The sequence below is a fragment of the Harpegnathos saltator genome, unplaced genomic scaffold (genome assembly GCF_003227715.2).
Source record: "Harpegnathos saltator strain DR-91 unplaced genomic scaffold, Hsal_v8.6 scaffold97, whole genome shotgun sequence".
NCBI classification, from domain to species: domain Eukaryota; kingdom Metazoa; phylum Arthropoda; class Insecta; order Hymenoptera; family Formicidae; genus Harpegnathos; species Harpegnathos saltator.
In genome coordinates, this window is record NW_020230725.1 from 247,788 (window position 1) to 268,192 (window position 20,405).

The following is a 20,405-nucleotide window of genomic DNA, read 5'->3' on the forward strand; positions in this document are numbered from 1 at the left end:
ACTGTATATATAAACATTATGTTTAGTTTCAAGAATACAACCGTCGTGGAAAATTTATATAATTTACAATAAAATCCGATGTATATATTTAAATATATCTCTTTTTATTATCGTCGCATCTCTGTTAAATTCACTAGTATATAAATAAGACGTTAATAAAACAAAATACATCACAATATTTTCGTATTTATAATATCGTGTGTATATTTATTCTCAACCTTACTTTTAATTGACATTTATCTATTTAGATAAAAAATGAGAAAGAGAAAGAAAGAAAGATAAATTTGTAGTAAATTAAGCTTATTCAATAAAAGTAATATATTTATAACAATTGAACCCTTAATCCAAACAACGCCGAAAATCCAACATTTTATGGGCCAACAAACCGGTTTTCCTTACACTTTCCATAAATATATCCGCGTTTTCAAATGTGCAGAAATATAACAAAATGTATATTCAATAATGATACAACGCATTATTTTCCAATTCAATTTCGATGCAATCTCTAATGTTCTGTACACTATATTACAGCTGTTTTGAGATACACTATATTTGACGAATTTTTTTTCTTCTAATATTACTTTTCCAATGATTGTCGGAATAATTTTTGTTAAGATGCTAAGTATGCAATGAATAATTGGAAAGCATATATTGGAATAATTTCCGTTAAGATGCAATAACTTTGTTTTTCACAATTTCATTACTTCGTGAGACCGCGAAAATAATTGTAACGATATATGATTACGTTTACCTTCACACTGCAAGACACTTTCTTCACTTATCATTAAACGGAAACGACGATAGGATAAGAACAGCGAAGAACTCGAGAAACAACCCTTACAGAGCGAGAAGTCGTGCTCGACTGACAGATCAATCGGTCTCGTGCTTCCATTACGAATGACTCAGATCCTCTCGGAGGGATCGCGTAATGTAAATGCGTGTGTGCTTCATTTTATCCGCTGCGTCGACAATTGTTTATAAACATCGTCGGCTGGAAGAGACGTGCAGGAATGCTCACAATTCATGTGAGGGACTTTATCGATACTACGAATTTGTATGGTAGAATTATAGGATATAGGAACCGAGTATATTTTGTGTGCCCTGAACTCGAATCGACAGTATCGATGAATACCATTATTCATGGCAACATCGCTCGATCACACATAGCTCGGTGGTAAGTTCTGTGAACAAATGAGTACCGAATCGGCCAACATTTATGTACATTATTGAAAGTTAAAAGCGATGAAATCGATACTGTTAGTGAAATACTGATACCATCATATATACAAATACGTCATGATTATGATAATTTCAAGGGTAAATATTTTCTTAATATATTTTGATGGTTGTAAAATACAGTGTTCTCCTTTATAATCGTGTGAAGGCAACTTGATATTTACTATACTGATAAAAAGATTTGTTATATTTGTAATAGTTGCTAAATTTATTAATCGCACAATTTATTAATCATATAATGAAATATTTATAATCAGAAGACAAATTTTGATAATACTGCTATAATATTATTAATAACAACTTTATATACTAATAATAATTTTATTCAGCAGTGTATATTGTTATCTTCTTGTCTTATTATCTTGCTTTTGAACGATAATATAAAATGCTAAATATAAATGCTAAAGATGATCATAATTTGTGATGAAATTATCATTTCTTTCTCTTGTATAAATTGTGTTACGAAATTTTATTATACTGAGAAAAAAGTATTTGATAAAAGTATATAATTAATTATTAAAACGATTATAGCTAGGAAATATATATATTACTTATTTTTATTATTATTATTATTTATCGGAAAAATATAAAAGTATGTTTAGCACCAAAAGTGACTTATATATACCGGAATCAATGTTTTTCTCCTATTGTATAAATTGCGTTACTAAATTCACTTTTCTTGGACAAAATTTTGACTTTTGATTTATTAAGAAATTGATTATTAAGAAGAAATGATTATTAGAAATTAAATATCTAGAATAACATTTTTATGTCCCTTGCATTATCTGATAATTAAATAGAATATATGCGAACAGAATCCTTTGTGGTAAAACCGTGTTCGAAATATTGTTCTGTGCGACAACGTCACAATCGCGAGAACAAACGTACTCTTTTATCTTCCGTTTCTTCCCGCTTTCAGCAGGACAATTCCGTCGTTGCGAGGAACGCGGATACATATTGCGGTCGTTCAGGAAATGGAAAGGTGCTAATCGTCGGACGACAGGAACGTCGTGGTTCGAATGAATAATTGTCGCGTGTTAACCGATCACAATTGGTTGGTCTTCTCGTCCACGTAAGATACAGGAAGGCACTAATGATATTCAACACGGTCGTGAATGAGCCCGTTTGAAAAGTTGAGATCTCAAGGCCGTTTACAGCTCACGGTGCAAAAATATAAAGTGCACTAGTGCATCTTCGTACGTTAAACGCCTGTCTTCGTCAATCGTGGATTAGTAGCGGCTGTTAGAATATCGCGCAATCGCAGGAAATTACTTTCAAAGTTACCGTCAGTTATATTTCGAAAAAAAAAGAAAACGTAATGATACAAAATAGAGATCACTCGGACCCATATTAATAATTGCTACTTGAAACTTGTCGGAAAGCTTTAATTTGAGCTTAAAGTTAGATACGAAATTTTCAGTGGCAAATGTGTATATTGATTCAAGCAAATACTCGGATCTAACTCTAAATTCAGGTTTGGATATCTGATTTGAATCATGTGCCAAATTTCGAATCATGATCGTTAATACGGGTTTTACATATTTATATGTATGTTAAACTGTATTGCAAATATTATTAAATATTTCATAAATCCGCCGATAAGATACATATTTTTACAATACAAAACACATTTTGTGACAGTGTTCTGGAAGTAATTTATGGTAAAAGTGGGGCATCGGTGTATGCCCTATTATTAACCATCGCGCTGTTGTGAGAATTTTAATGTGCTCGTGTGTGTTTATAGCTGAGGAGTGGCTCATTGAAACAGGCATCACGGGTACTCGTAAACAATATCTCACGAGGATGTACTCAGATTAGAGACGTACTTGGCACGCTATCGCACCTCTTGATCAATCATACGTAAGATGCGTATAACTATACTGACAATGATGCTGGTGCTGAATAATATACACGTTGAAGTTCAGAGATTCAGCAAACACTGCTGAAGTTCCCATTGTTGAACAGTTCTGTGGTTATTGTACATTAATGACAGAAGATCTCGTCCAGAATCAATTGAAATATATTGTTTATGACCCCGGAATATTATTGTGTCTTTCAGTATCATGATGCAATTAATTTTACAAACGTGGATGATTTAACAACAAATCGTACTACACTGTAGTGCATGGGCGGGTCTGCGCTTCATCATAGTACAAGAGCACTCGCTGAATCCGCGAACGTTTAGTGAATCACGATTTTACTAAAATTAGAGCCATAGAAGCCCACACTCGAGCATTGAATGTCAGAGAAGAGCTTAACGGAGTGGGGCGAAATCCTTAACGTTCTTTAACCCGCATGTTGGTTTTTCAGACCGACGAGACACAAAATCGACGCTTTTTCAAAATCATAAACGTTATCGCGAGTGTTTTATCTAAGAGCTAAAATTTATGCCAAACTTTGATATGTTCTATTTCCATTACTCACGGATCACAGACCGAGTACAAATATTTAAATTTTTACTAAAGTAATCTTTTTTCTCGATAAAAACACGAATCCAGAAAAGATAAAGGAAAAAGGTCCTATCGGAAAAAGAACAGAGAAGAATAAAAGCATGAATACGTTATAATGAAAAAATTAATATGTTGTCATGAACTATGCAGGGGAGAGCTGTTTATCATAAAAATATAGAAAGTTTATTCCGAGTCTCCCAAATGAGAGAGAGAGAGAGAGAAGGAAAGAAAAGCTGATAGAATTTAGCGCAAGTACAATTGCACAGTTAACGCAAACCGAGGGCTACATTAGTAATTAACTTAAACGAATACCCGCTTGGCCTTTTAATCCAATTGAAATTAATGCCTTTATTCCAGACGCGCCCGCATTTCAGCGAGATGCATTGACGCTATGGGAAAAACGAGATGCGTAAAAATTCCGGATACTATTTTTAATTCAAAACCGCGCGAGGTCAACGCTTCAAGATTCGCATGCGCCGAGATTCTTAATAAAGAAATAAATAGCTTTTTTGTAAAAAAAACGGGAAGTATATTTTTTATGCTATACTATTTTTATTATATTTTCTCTTGAAATAATATTTAATACGTTAGATAGTTTCCTGATGTCTAAAGAAGAAATAAAAGAAACGAAAGCATATATAGGGATCTTTTAGAAATAAAACATTATGCATGAAGATTAATCAGATCAAACTAAAGAGAAAATCCATATACCATTTTACAAAAATCGCAATATTTATAAGTTATTAATGATTAAAAATGACCACCATATAAAAGCTCTTTTAATTGGTAATTTAAAAATTTGTGTATTTATTTGCAAAATGGTAAAAGACTTTTTTGTTCAGAATGACCTAATTTACAATTATACGATGGCTACTGTACCTAGCAACAGGTCCAAGATTCAGGATTCAAAGTTCAATATATTCATATCTATCGTTGTGGTCTTTTTCAATCATTAATAGCTTAATAACTATTTTAATAGCGATTTTTGCAAAATAGTATATAACTTTTCTTCTTAGTTTGATCTGATTAATATTCACAATTTTTCGTCTCGAAAAGATCCCTGACACTCTGTATATAATACAACACAATATAACTCGGATGTTGAATTAAAATTTTCGATAAGATGTAAATTTTCTTTTGATAAGTTTTCTTCATGTTTATTGATGATAAACATGAATGAAAAAAAAAATAATGTTGGAAAAAAATAATGAATAAAATAAAAAAAAGTAATGTTGGGAAAGTTGCTTATTAAAAATTTGCTATTTGTTGCTCGTTACATTATTGAAAAAAATAATTTACTACTCTCTATCTTTCTTGTAGTGAAATTTTACTCTCCAAGTTTCTTAGATTGTAAAATTTTACTAAAGGAACAGAATGATCACTGAATATCTTCAAATGCTGCTTAACTTATATAGAATAAATTTTCCATTCTGGATCATCAAAATAATATTTTCACTCAAAATTAAAGAATGAATCTAATGTACTCCACGATCGCAAGAACATACTTATTCTAATCAAATAAAATTTTCGCTTATATAGAGTTCCATCATAAGCTTCAGTATAATATTCATATAATATTCACTCTTGTGACTTTGAATAGCAATATTTTTCCAATATCGCATTTGAATGAAAATAACGCTACTTTTCATTCGTTTTTAGTGAGATCAACTTCAAAAAATTTGGAAAGATTATTTAACATATTGGCTATTAACCTTATATGCACATATGTAACATCGATCATTTTCATTTCTAGTTTTACATAAACAAATTAAGTTTGCTTTACACAGTTATATAAAATTAATACAATGCAGTCTGTAAAGCGAATTATCAAATCAACTGTGGCAGCGAAAACGTGAATTTGATGTAATCGACTGTTACAAGAATAAATTCATTTTAATCAATTAAAATATTTATTCATATGAACTTTGAGATTTAAAACTTGATTAAAACATCCATTTTTACAATTTCGAGTGTCAATCACTTGTCACTGCCACTATTGCAGTCGTTATCATTTTAAATAAATTTTCATTAATTTGAAATCTTACTCCAAGAAATTTATAAAATATTATTCCTGTTATTTATTTTAAATCAAAACCCGTTATCATTATTATTATTCACGAAGTGACGAGTCGTTAATTTCGTTATTTTCTGTTATTAAATTCTGAAAATTTTTCTCTTACAATTCATTACCATGCTGGCCATGTGCGTATATTTTACACGTGCAAAGTAACAATAAAATTAATAAATATATTTGTCATTTTTATCCAAAATATATAATTGCATTATTGTTATTATCAACGAAAAACAATAACGTCGTTACCAAGCTGTTTTTAAGAAAAACGTAACATGTAACTATAAAGATAGTACAAGAAACGTGTTACATCTTATTTTTAAAAAGCTCTTTGGTAGCATTTTATAACTGATACATGAGTTTATTAAATTGAAGAGAATGAGAAGAAAGAGGAATTAATTTTTCCAAAGAATTACATATTAAGATCAAAGATACAAGTGTTCATCGTTATTCGTGACTTTATTACGATAACGGAATATTACTTTAAAGTGGAAGCGTTTCAATACGAAATGAGCGCAGATTGATAGGCTAGAAGATTTTCAAAGCAAAAAGCTAATAATACTTCAGCAGTAATATTACCCGCTTATTACAGAGTTACAAGTGTGATCATTAAAGTTCGCCGATTAACTCAATCGAATGGATGTCGAAGTTGTTCCCTTCTGCTTGAACTCGCCCGCATGTAGCCGTTACTTACCAAAGTAATTACCATTTCTATACGCGTCAACCCCCCATTTTTGCTCCAACTTCTTTTCATCCTGCTTCTTCTTGTTTGTCAAGCCGCAGTAGTCATGTTACAAAATGTATTGAAATACTTTTATGTATATATTTAACGTTCTCTAATCTACGTATCAAGAATGTTTTAAATCTCTGACCCTTCTTTTTGTCACCTTTCGCTTGTCAAGCTCCAGTAGTTCCGACGATAAATACGATCGAAATGCCGACACGTGCAAACGACACGAAGGAATCAGGGAAAGATTAAATGAAATGCGAACGAAAAAACGGTGAGTCGAATTGGTAGAGATTGAATACACTTTCGAGACCTTGAGTGGATAATCATCTGCTTATTGAATCGATTTTAAAAAGAAAAAAAGAAAAAAGAATTCGGCTTTCAGCCATACACGTTCTTTTTGTTATCTGTACACGATGTTCTATAAACAATGAAGTCGCTTACCGACAGAAATTCAAAGGCGACCTTTGTTACATAAAATTCTCCTACCCGCCATTGGTCGAGTTTGCATATCCACCTGTACAAAAGATTTTGCCTATTTCTAGGATTGAGGGAAATTTAACGAGATATATTTACTAAAATATATCTCGTTAATGTTTTATCATAGTGCATCCTATAAATAAAAATAAGAAAAAATATATATGTGTACATGATGTCCTATTTTAAATGAACCAGGCAAAAATCTTGAAAAAAAATGATATACTAAGAAAGGTTTCAGACAAAAGTTGTATGGTTTCAAAAACAACTATATCATTTTGTTTACAAATGGTGCCACTTTCGAAATATCTACTAATCATTACTTTTCTTAAATGGAAACCCCAATTTTTTATTATATCATCTTTTTCAACCAATTAATTCTAACAACTTTTGTCTGAAACATTTTTTTATTTGTCTAATATTTTTTGAGGTATTTAATATTTTTGAGATATTTAATTTTTGAGATATTTAATATTTAATATTTTTTGGGATATTTAAGGAATTTAATAACTTTTTCAATATTCAACTTACGATATCTCACTAACTATTTGTCGGAAGAAGAAATAATATTAGACTTTTTTACTCTATTTGGTCCTAAAAATATATTGTTACAATAACGCCTTGACTTTTGTTAACTTATCGATCTTTGGAAATTTCAAATTCATCAAATTAATAAAAAATTGGGATTTCCATTAAAAAAAAGTAATGATCAATGAATATCTAGAAATTGGCGCCATCCGTAAACAAAATGATATAGTTGTTTTATGTCTTCCTTGAAACCATACAACTTTTGTCTGAAACATTTTTTTCTGTAAAATGTTTAGTTTTCGAGATATTTCACCGTCCCGATACTTTTTATACATTCTGTATATATATATATACATATGTCCGCAGAAGCTTTATTAATTAAAGCTTTATTTATTAAAAAGTGACAACAAAGGAATGATACATGTCACGAGTGGAAAATCTGCTCTTATTATTAATTATCATTATTGTAATATTATAATTTTATTAATGTTCTATTTCAAAATATCGGTCGTTTTTGTTAATACGACATATTTCTTATTTCTTATTTTTATCCATAGAACACATTGGCTCAATTTAAGGACATGAAATACCCTGTATATTTCAACATATGCAGAGTAACGATGAAAGTAAGGATTATATTTGTTACTCAAAAATTTAATTGTTATTACCGCTATTATTAAAAACAAAAAATAACGTTGCCATCACTATTAAATCATCAGTGGAAAAAAGGAATAGCTTGCAACAGTAAATGGCAAGTTACAAATAACGCATTAGTTTCCAACTTTGCTTATTTCTACTGAAGTAACCAAAGAACATTCTATTGAACTTCAATTTCTTATTAATGTACATAACATTTTTCCGCAGAAAACTATAAAGTTTCGCGATATTTCGATGAGAAAATCAATCATGGTTAAGAGTCGCACTGCTCTTAAATACCGTACGACGTAAAATTCTTATATTGCAACGTCCGCAAAACGACTACAGCAACCTTCGTGCCACAACAAATAATCGTCATCGCCCTAAAAGTTCGTTTTCTCTCCTTCTCTTTATCTTTCCTTCTTTCTCTCCTCTCCCCCTCTCCCTCTCTCTCTCTCTCTCTCTCTCTCTCCTTCTCTTCCTCCTTTTCCCTCTCACTGTCTCCCTTTCTCACACCACTGGCACGCAACAATTAGAAGAGTCGGTCGTAAAAGTCGGTAGTTACGATCATGTTCAGTCGCGCGTATGTAAACGTCTATTAATAATTCGATCTCATTGCGCGCGTCCCGACATGATCGATCGACGCATCCTGAGGAAGCGGCGGGAAGACGACCATAGTCTGATGGTGAACGACGACAATGGGAAAACATGCAAATTGAATCGCCACGTGTGCCAGTTGCAGCCCTCACAATGCGAGTAATATTTGTCAATGGATAGCCACGGGCAGAAACTTTGACGCGACATCGCATCGACGAGGTGAACGCTGAATTCAGAAATGACGCGACGGCGAATAGGAGAGAGAAAATACGGGGTATTTCAGACCACTTGGGTCATCCGATTTTTTCGTAAACGCGACATTTTAGAGAAAAATGTTTTAGACAAAAGTTATAGGGCTTCAAAGGATCTATTTACTGACGCTATGAATTTGACCTTGGGTTGACCTTGAAAAGCCCAATCAAGATCAACAAAAATCTTAAATGGAAACCCCAATTTTTTATTACACCATCTTTTTCCACCAATTAATTTGAACAATTTTTGTCTAAAACATTTATTTATTTGCCTAATATTTTTTTTTAATATTTAAGGAAACTTTATACCTTTTCCATTTTTAACTTACAATATCTCGGTAACTATTTGTCAGAAGAAAAAGTGATATAGTGGTAATAGAGCAAAAAAGTCTAGTACCACATTTTCTTCCGACAAATAATTAGCGAGATATCGTAAGTTAAATATTGAAAAAGTTATCAAGTTTTCCTTAAATATCTAAAAAAGTATTAGACAAATAAAAAAATGTTTTAGACAAAAGTTCAAATTAATTGGTGGAAAAAGACAGTATAATAAAAAATTGGGGTTTCTGCTCAAGATTTTTTATGTTGATCTTGACTGAGCTTTTCAAGATCATTCCAAGGTAAAATTCATAACATCAGTAAAAGATCAAGCCTTCGTAGATCAGTAAAAGATCAGTAAAAGATCCTTTGAAGCCCTATAACTTTTGTCTGAAACATTTTTCTCTAAAATGTCGCATTTACGAAAAAATCGGGTGACCCAGGTGGTCTGAAACACCCCGTATATTACTATCTGTTTGTATGAATAACGTGTCGGAGTTTTTAACAACTGTATGTACGATGTATCGAGGTCGAAAAGAGGTTTCCTTAAGTGAACCCGTTCAACAAAGAATCGACGACGGAAGTATCGAGTGTCAATAGAGACGTCCGTAAAAGACCTAGATGAACTCGTACGATTTGAAAGTGACACTCGAAGGGGGTCAGCTGCAGATAAAGACGCGACGTACTTTCAGCGATGGATCTCTGAGTGTACGCGGAACGAAAGAAAAGAAAAAGAAATAAAAGGAAAGTTCGACTTCCGTGATGAAAAATACTTTCAATCCGACTCTCAAAAATGTGAACCGTCGATGAGTGGCCTGCAGTTTTGAAAAATAATTCATTACCTGTTACCTATTAAACCGAGAACACACAGAAAAACTTAAACAGGAAGAAAATTGACTAGTCACAATCGATTATTCTCTTCACGATCAGGAAATAATCGATTGCAACTGGTTAATATTGTTATTGTTTAATATTGTTAATATTATCATTGTTTGTACTATTTGTGTTTTCCTATACGCTCCTAGGCTCCCTTAACTTGAAAAAGGTAATTCGTTATCGTTATTCGTTGAAAGAAAATAACTAGTTGTACCGTTACCATTACTCAAGAAGTAAAAAATCGTCAATTTCTGTTACTTTTGCAATTTCGAAGATCTCTTAGAATTTATTTGTGACCATTCGATACACATGCATTATGGACATGCGTCTATAAAGTAACGATAAAAATAACGATATTATACTCTCAGTATCGTATTATCCAACAGATTCAATTGTATTGTCTTCACTGTAAATAATAACAAATTAACGTCATCGGTGAAAAAGAGTACATTGTATCGGTGACAACGTTGCAAGTAATACATCACTTTTGTAGGTTAGCTGTTAAAAATTTTATCGAATTTTTTTCAAAAGTCAGTAGTCCGCCAGCTACTCGTTATTCAAGAAGGGGGGATTAATTTTCACCGTATCGCGATGGTGTAGTTAACTCAACGCCACTTGCCCCGCCTTACCTGACATGTAACCTTTCCTCATTATCTCGTAACCTGCATTATCGATCAACATTGTCGCGCGTGCGTTCATGCTTCGTGTTGTGCATTTCCCGAGGAGGTCATGGATGTTGAAGATGCAGACGTAGACATCTTTATCGGTTAATGGTGCGTCTACAATTAGTTGGGAGACGTGTTGTATGTCGTACGCATGCATATAATCTTGATTTTCATGTGTCGGCTATCAGTTATGAGGTTGTGATTGATATATATGACATACGTGCTATATATGACAACGTCTTCCGACTGATTGCAGACACACCCTTACTAGCTCTACATGCAACCAATTCACGGCGACCAGCCGCGTGCGCACGCGCGCCCTTGTTATCCAGCCCGTCAATTTTTCGCGCAATACATCGAGACGTGTGACGAGTCTCGATGTGAAGTTTCTAGGGCGGGGAGAGATCGGCGCGTTACCCGCGAACTGCCTTCACCGATCGATCCAGATCGACTGACGATCGACGAGTGAACTGCTCGAGGATAAGACGTCGGGCTTTTGTTGCTTCAAAAGCATCGCCGGCACATACATCCGGTCTGCGAAATAATAAAACCACGTGACTCATCATCCTGCTCCACGCGCTCTCGCTCTCCCACTACCTTCGAACGAAGAAAACTCGTATTTAAACTAGAAAAACGTCAGCATGAGGCAACGATAGCTGAGAGTAGCGAATCTATTGAGGATTTTCTCTCTCTTGTTCTTATATCGTTCGCAGGCAGTACAGGAAACGGAATGACAGACGCGGTGAGCGAGCGACAGGAAGAGGGACAGAAGGACGAATTGAGATAACAATGGAAGTGGAAGACCGAAGTGAGCAGGATATGTTTCCACAATTTATAAAAAATTGTCGAGTAAATTTTGCAGTAGCAATTAATTGTGTATAATCGCGCTTCATATTAATATCGATTTGTGTGTTGACATGATTTTTTTTTAATTAGAATTTAGTTTCTGATTTGTCGATTTGGAAACTAATAACAGTATTTCTTTACAGTATTTCTTATATTATAACTATATAAGAAGATAAATATCTACAAAGTAGAAAATATTTACTCGATGTGGAAGCTAATAATATATTTATTTATTACTAATTTATATAATAAATATAATAAATATTAAATTTATTACTAATGTGTTACATATAATATATATTTTCATATTGAAAAAAAAAAGTTATTGTGAATGAGAATGTCAAATATATATGTTCTTAAAACTGCAGTGCATCTTATGAAAACGATTCTTTACTATATTTAAATTGAAGAATTTATATTTAGGTATATTATTAATAGCCGTCGAATAAATATATTATTTATTCTTTAAATATTTGTTCTTCTTCTCATCAGTATATTTAGTCTAAGACTGCGTTCTCGACTGATTAATAATATTTTTTTTTCACTCACTTTTATCGTCCATTTTTTAAATTATTGATTTAAACATACATCTAAAGTTAAACCGATATTAACTAACATAATTCTTGCAATATTTGCACGTGTTATATGTGTACATTGATAAATGTGTGTTACTTTGATAATTCGTCGGATAATGAGTCATGCGCGATTAAGAGACATTCGTACAGTTAGGAACACGGTCGCCGATTGCAATCGAAAAGCGCAATACAGCCGCGGCGACGTCATACATGTAAATTTACGGAGGGAGGACGAAGGGTAAGACTCTCGCGTTTCACCCGATGATTTTGTCAAAGCATCGCGCTCGATAGCCGATGATAATTAGCATGGCTTTATCTACAAAGATAATTTCGCGAGGTCGCGAATAATTACCGTGTACATAGAAAGATAGGCAGCTGTCGGTGTAATCTACCATCGTCTACTGTAAAACAAACATGCAAAAAATATGAGCACGGTGTTTGTTCCGCCAGTAAGTTCTAATGTTTCGAAATACTTCGCAAAACTGCGAAGTATCGAATTTGTCATTGCGAACTTATATGCTCATAGTGTTGCATCCTGCATCGTGCATTGAAACAAATTAATTATTTATATATTATTTATATATATTATTCATAACATATATACTCGCGGAAATAAAGTTAATGAAAATTCTGTGAAAAAGTGTCAATCGCTATATCGAAAAAATCAAATCGAAACTTCAATATATATTTCAATATACACTAACTGGCAAAAAAGTCTTAACGCACGATGTAACTAGGTTAGAATTTTTTAATCATACGCACTATTGATTTTTAACTGTAGTTTTAACCATATGCATTATTTATTTATTATTTATTAATTATTCAAAAAAGTAGGAAGCGTCAAAGCAATAATTTCAATGTCAATGTGATAGCTTTATATTAATGTTTAGAAATAAATATGAACATTTAAACAGAGATGGTAAAGATGGAGCAATGGTAAAATGAATTTTCCAGTTAGCGATCAAGTAACCTCATCATAAAAATAAATTTATAAATATGTGACATATATCTCAAACTAAGTATACAAAATTGATTTTGATGAAAAGTTTAAATATGTGGGATTTTGTTATATTTTTCTAATTTACGGGAATATTATAATTCATTTATGATATTTTTTTTCAGAAATGCCTGAGTCATTATTGAGCGTGAGATAACAGTTTAATTTTATTGTCTTATTGATAGTTTAGTTTTGAAAAAATTAAAGAATAACTGCACATATCTAACGAATAGACAGTGAAACTCCCGTTTAGGAGAGGCATTTCCAATGTTGACATATATTACAATACTGACTCTCCTGAGTAATAAAAGGTTATAGCCATAGACCAAGAGGTCGTTCATTGTTTGTTTAAAAGTTATTAACAAAATAAATTTCATAGATAAGCCCTATTTTTCCAACATAATGTACATTAAAAAATAAACAGTATATATGAGTTAAACAGTATATATGACAGTATATATAACAGTATATATTTTTAACAGTATATATTAAACAGTATATATAGGTGCATCCCCTCCCCAAAAAACTTAATCTAACCCAACTTATTATATCTTTGCATATAGTTATATGTTTTAAGTGAACCGTTTCAACAATGTTCAACAATATATAAAGATGTAATAAAAGATGGTAATTATAATATTCCAGCATTTATATATTATAGCTTTTAATTGTATTCGAAACTTGTTCTAACGAATAATATGTAAGCTTTAGAGTAACATGTTTATGGCGAATGTAAAACTATATACGTTAGTTTATCAAGGAAAACAGATACAATTGTCATAAATTAGAATATTGCCATTAACTAGAATTCTAACATTCTTCCTACATAAAAAAAGTAAGCAATATATGTACTAAAGTTTAAACAAATTAACCAATCGATCGAGAATTCTCGGAAACACGTGACCATCATATTGAAATTTTAGATTGTAATTAACCAATTTGATTACTGCAATTTTGCTGCTTACGTTCTTACGTATGTCAAGACCCTTAGAAAATTTTAGTATTCTAATTATTTATATATTACTATCTATTATTTATATCGTGTGCTAAGATATTTAACCAAAAAATATTCTCAACATTTAACTAGGTTATTGAAATTTTATAACTATATACATTATTTTATTATCTATTAATTATTCAAAAAAAAGAGAATAGTATATCAAAACAAAAATTACAATACTTACTTTATATTAATGTCTAGGAATGAATTTACATGATTATAAAATACTAATATCCTGACTACATTGCATGTTAACACTATTTAGTGTAAGAAGATCCTAGCTAAACTAACTAGGTAAAAACATTTTGCACGTGTATCTTCGACGCTTATTTACATGTTCATCGACCTGTAACGTTTGCAATATTATTTGTTATTAGTCTCAAGGCGACGTGCGAAGACCGGGTGTCGATGTTTATGTACGTCACAAACGGATCAACCGAGTGTTTCCGCGCTGGATTTCTGAGTAATCGGAATTCTATCGTTTATTGTACGGACGAATCGATCGAGTGGCCAACGCAACGGCTCGTATGTCTCACGTTTATGTCCACGGGCACGCAATATCCGCCGTATGTAAACTAATTACTCACGCACGCACTTGTCTGTGGAATACACACATTACCGAACAGAGCTATATATATAACGTCGCGACGAATCCGGCGAATTAGACGTGCACAACCATGTCGAGTCTTTACTGATATCGAATGAGGCGCTGAGATGATGACGCACGTTGCAAGCCGCTGTTATTGTCGTTACAGCAAGTTGTCGAAGTTGCGCGCGCTTGCCCGACATCGTTAATTTCTTCACTTTTCTTCCCTCCGCGATAAAGCAACGACGGAAAATGTATGCAGGTGTACATACATACATACATGGACAACGGAAAAAAAAGCTTACATCGCTTTTATGAGAATTACTAGAAAAACCAACTTTTTCTATTGGACGTTAGACGTGTTTTAAAATTCATCGAGGTCAAAATATCGCAACTTTTCCTTCACTGATAACATTTTACGGGTAATATACATTTAGTTCGCAATAAGCGAGAGAGTTTCATTTTCTATTAATATTCCGAACTAAGCATTGATGAAGAAAGATAAAGTGAGATATATTAATATTTTCTAATATTTGGTGAATTATAAATATTTCTTTTAACGAAGTATTGAAATAAAGAAAATTTATAATACGTACATGATGTATACATATCTATTGTAAATTTTTTTTATTTAAATAACTTTATTTATTTTTTATTTAAAATACTATATATATATATATGTGTGTGTGTGTACGTGTGTATTCAAAAGGTCTATTTTTTTTTAATTGAACTATTAGGTAAACTAAAAAATTTTTGCGGTTTTATACATTAAAAATTAAATAAAGACAGAAATTTTCAGAAAAAATGTTATAATTGATATATAAATAAATAATTAATAACTCTTCGTTGTCAATAACACAAGAATTTTCTGAACAAGATGCAATTTCAAATGATTCATCGTTAGAAAAAAATTGTTTAAATCACTTCTTTTAGCACATCTCTAAATATTACGCGTATCTCATTGCATGCTCCTGCAACTTTTCACCCGAGTTTAAATTCATCAAGCAAACATGCTCTAGTTACATTCGATTCAACAAACATTTTAAAAGGGTGAATAATCACAAACCAAAAGATCATACGATAAAGTTCACCAATTAACTCAGGCAGATCTATGCTGTATGATAATACCCATAAACACGCGCGTTCGACAGATCTTAGCAAAATTCGACAACTCATTGTATCGAACACAAATAAAAATTGCACGAACTTTTCCGATCACTTAATAGATGGCAGTTTTTACTATTAGAGTGAAGTAAGTGTATATAACCTTATGTTGAAAGGGAAAATCAAAATCCCATCCCTCCCTCTCCCGTACTAGTACTAAAGGGTATCCCGAAATTCACGCAAGATTTGAATTTTGCACCATTTGTACGGTAATAACAGTTAATGGTGCTCGCTATCGCGACAGGATAATCCAATTTTTTGTGCCTAAATTGCAAGATATGGATGTGGACGACATGTGATTTCAATAAGACGGTGGCACATGCCATATAGCCCAAAAAACAATTCAATTACTGCATGAGTAATTTCCTGGTCGTGTAATTTCCCGTTTTGGTGATAAGATTTGGCCGCCCAGATCATGCGATTTAACGCTGTTAGATTTTTTTCTTTGAGGTTTTTTGAAGTTTAAGGTTTATGCCAACAAGCCCACGACCACCCACGCCTTGAAGGAGGAAATTGAGCGCTGTATCAACGAAATTCAGCCACATTTATGCAAAACGGTCATGGGAAATTTCAACAAAAGAGTGCATATATACCAGCAAAGCCGTGGAGGCCATTTACCCGATATGCTATTCCATACATAACCCTATACTGTATACTTTATGAATCAATAAAAAATTTACAATTTTTAATTATAAACCTGTTTTCTATCAAAATTACTTCTTGCGTGAATTTTGGAACACCCTTTAGTTCAGTTGAAAAACAGACTTTTACATATGTACGTATTAGTTGTATAACTTTGCTTCCGCCGTTTTCCTATAGATGGCTTTAGCGGTAAGTAGTGGTCGAAATAAATAGATCATAGATGTCATGCAATAAACTTGGGCATCTGTCAACACAACCCCATAGAAACATTAGTCGATTTGTGTCTGCATCATAAAGTTATTCTTATTATATATAATAAAGTTATTATCGCCGTATTCTCGATTGAAAATGTCAGTTTACGAGCCAAATTCTCATCATTTGTGAGAGGTTTTAATTTTCTGCTTCAATATGAAGAAATCTGCGACTGAGGCTTATCGAATGCTCTCAAATACTTATGATGAGGCCGCTATTAGTGAAAGAACGTCGTGAGTGGTTTCAACGCTTCAAGAACGGTGATTTTCACGTCGAAGACCGGTATAGCGGTGGAAGAGAAAAGGATTTCGAAGATGCAGAATTGGAGGCATTACTTTATAAAGACTCGTGTCAAAGTCAAGAAGAATTGGCATCATTGGGAGTGACTCAACAAGCAATTTCAAAACGCCTCAAAGACATGGGAATGATTCAGAAGCAAGGAAATTGGATGCCGTACGAGTTGAAACCGAGAGATGTTGAACGGCGTTTGTTTGCTTGTGAACAGTTGCTTGAAAGGCAAAGACGGAAGGGATTTCTGCATCGCATTGTGACTGGGGACGAAAAATAGGTTCATTACGATAACCCCAAGTGCAGAAAATCATGGGCATATCCCGGCCATGCTTCCACGTCGACGGCCAAACCGAATATTCACGGCTCTAAGGTCATGCTCTGTATTTGGTGGGACCAGCTCGACGTAGTGTATTATGAGCTGTTAAAACCGACTGAAACAATCACAGGCGATCGTTATCGAACGCAATTAATGCGTTTGAGCCGAGCATTGAAAGACAAACGGCCGCAATACAACGAGAGACACGATAAAGTGATTTTGCAGCATGACAATGCTCGACCCCATGTTGCGAAAGTGGTCAAGACATACTTGGAAACGTTGAAATGGGAAGTCCTGCCCCACCCGCCGTATTCTCCAGACGTTGCTCCCTCTGACTATCACTTGTTTCGATTAATGGCACACAGCCTGGTTGACCAGCACTTCCGGTCTTATGAAGAAGTAAGAAATTGGATCAATTCGTGGATCGCTTCAAAAGATGACCAGTTTTTTCAACGTGGGATTCGTACGCTGCCCGAAAGATGGGAGAATACAGTAGCCAGCGATGGACAATACTTTGAATCATATGTCAATGTTGAATCAAAATATATAACCAGTTTTTTATAATAAAGCCTCGAATTTCGGAAAAAACGGCGGAAGCAAAGTTGTACACCTAATATCATCGATGAAGCGCTGTCAAACAAAACGTCAGTTTTGACCAATTTTACGTGATCATAAATAAGCCCTGAAGTGATTCAGAGATAATTAAAGAAGAATGATATTACCAACTATTTTTAGTCATCTAATAGAAAGACATATTTTAGATATTCAGGGTATAATAAAAAATATTCATTTTACGACATATGATTTTCTCGATTTTTTATCAGTTTGTATATAAATTTATAATAAAATATTTCAAACATTTCTATGTAGCTATATTTTTATTTTCGCTGATTTTTTACATAAAATTCATCGACAAGGAATTGTTAAATAGCAAAGTTTGTTGTGTATGCTAAATCCCGTAAGATTTGTAGCGTAAAGAAAAACGCAAGCAGTAAGTTTATTGACTAATCATAGAAGATTATTTTCCTTACAGTCCTTACAGTCCAAAAATTATCGACTAGTCAATTGGCACATTACTTGCATCTTACTGCTTATTTTCTATGCATGCTGCGGACTTAAGGTTGATGGTTTTTACTCTTACTTCGTCAGTTGCATGCAGGCGAACGCAGGTTTGTCACTTGTACAAACACTTTCGGAACGGTGCGTAATCGATAGATCGCGCGACGTGCATACGAATCGATCGGTCTCCAGCGAAGCGCGAAGATGCATTATGGATCGCTTCTAGGAAGATTGATATTCCGTTCGTCGGAGATTCATTCATCTGTACCAGAACGGCTGCGTAGGAGCGAGGAGGTAATTATACGTGAGCGTGTAATTACACGGTCGTAATCGCGAAGTCAACCGCGCGACTCCTGCCTGAGCGGATTTACCCGATGCGCGTAGTTCGTGCTTCAAGCATTCACACAAATATCGCCGCGCTCGATACATTTTCATAATCTGACTCATACTTTTGACGGCGCGATCGTGCGTGACGCTATGAGAAAACACTCTGTTCTCCTCACGTTGCGTGCGCGTGCGACTGCGTGTCGGGTTACTCGGGTCCGTTTTCCAGAACTGAGCGTGTTTTCCACGCGCCCGACATTTTTCACGCTGTAAAAGTCTATCCACAGGCTCACATAGTGGCATATCGCGCATACATAAGATACTCGATCGATCGTGTGTAATATAAAGAACATCCTTTTATGTCACAGTTCATGATTAGTTGATCTTTTATGGATATTTTTCGTACTTTAACTCTTTGCGAATTTATTTCAACATTAAGTTCATATCGCGTTTTATTCTAGCCGATTCTATGAGAAAATCATGATAAGTATATCGGGTGTTTAAAAAAAGAGTTCAGGACTTTAAAGGCAAATAGAGCTCATAAAATGGAGGAAGAAAGTTCTAATAAATATGGGCCGAAAAATTAATATTGCCGGTCATGAACAATTACACAGGCACACAAAAAAAAAGTGGTCGATCCCAGAGACCAGACCACCCTATTCTTATGTATTTTGGCTCGCTGAACATGAAACCGGGGTCAGTTTTTCCCTATTATATCTTGACAATAATTAATTATTTAGAAAATAAAGCATTTTTTATATAAATGTTTGAAACACCCGATGTACACTGCGAGGAGGTTGCTCGGTCGGATTTGTACAGTCTGTAAAGTAAGAGAGTAAATTACGGCATAAATGGCAGTTGGCTTCAAACTTCGTCTTAATTTTTTTGTGAGCCGATAGATGAAATCTTTGTCGTGAATGCTTTGTCACAAAAGATTCAGTTGGTGTCGAACTCTAACCTGAGAAACACGTTAACCGCCATGAGTGCCGCATACGCATCGTGCTACGAGGCTGTGTTCCTTTGTTCCCACCCTAAAGGACCAAAAATGTCATATGCAGTGGCTGCTAAATACATGGGAAAGTCAAAATCGTTCGTCGCTAAGTGGGTTCAGCAATATAAGAAGATCAAAAATGTCGATGACTTGCCAGAACGTGGCTCGATAGGCAAAGTGACGCCGAATATGGAAAAAAAAATTGTGAATTTGTTTAAGCGGAATCTTAACATTGCGACAAGGAGCAGCAAAATTAAAACAGAAGGGTATAGAAATATCACATACAACTATTCGAACCCATCTCCTTGCGCATAACCTCAAATATCGAAGCATAATGAAGAAACCACTGTTAGGCGAAAAACATGTGACGAAAAGACTCGCTTGGGCAAAGGAGAATTTGGACCGAGATTGGAGCAACGTGATCTTTACGGACGAAGCTTCTGTTTGGGGATATACTGCCATCCGACGTTCCTGGTCAACCTTGATCAATAATTAATACAACGGACTGTTAAACACCCTGTAAAAGTTCA

The 20,405-nt window shown here is 33.8% G+C and overlaps 1 protein-coding gene across 1 annotated transcript in view; it reads right to left on the bottom strand.

Annotated features, from left to right (window-relative positions):
* axed (BTB/POZ domain-containing protein axundead) overlaps positions 1 to 11,041 on the bottom strand; it is a 31,200-nt gene extending 20,159 nt beyond the window's left edge. The window contains exon 1 of the mRNA XM_011137716.3: positions 10,797 to 11,041. Coding sequence (XP_011136018.2) covers positions 10,797 to 10,989 — 193 coding nt within the window. The 5' untranslated portion in view covers positions 10,990 to 11,041. The remainder of the gene's footprint in view (positions 1 to 10,796) is intronic.
* Between the last annotated feature and the right edge of the window lie 9,364 nt (positions 11,042 to 20,405).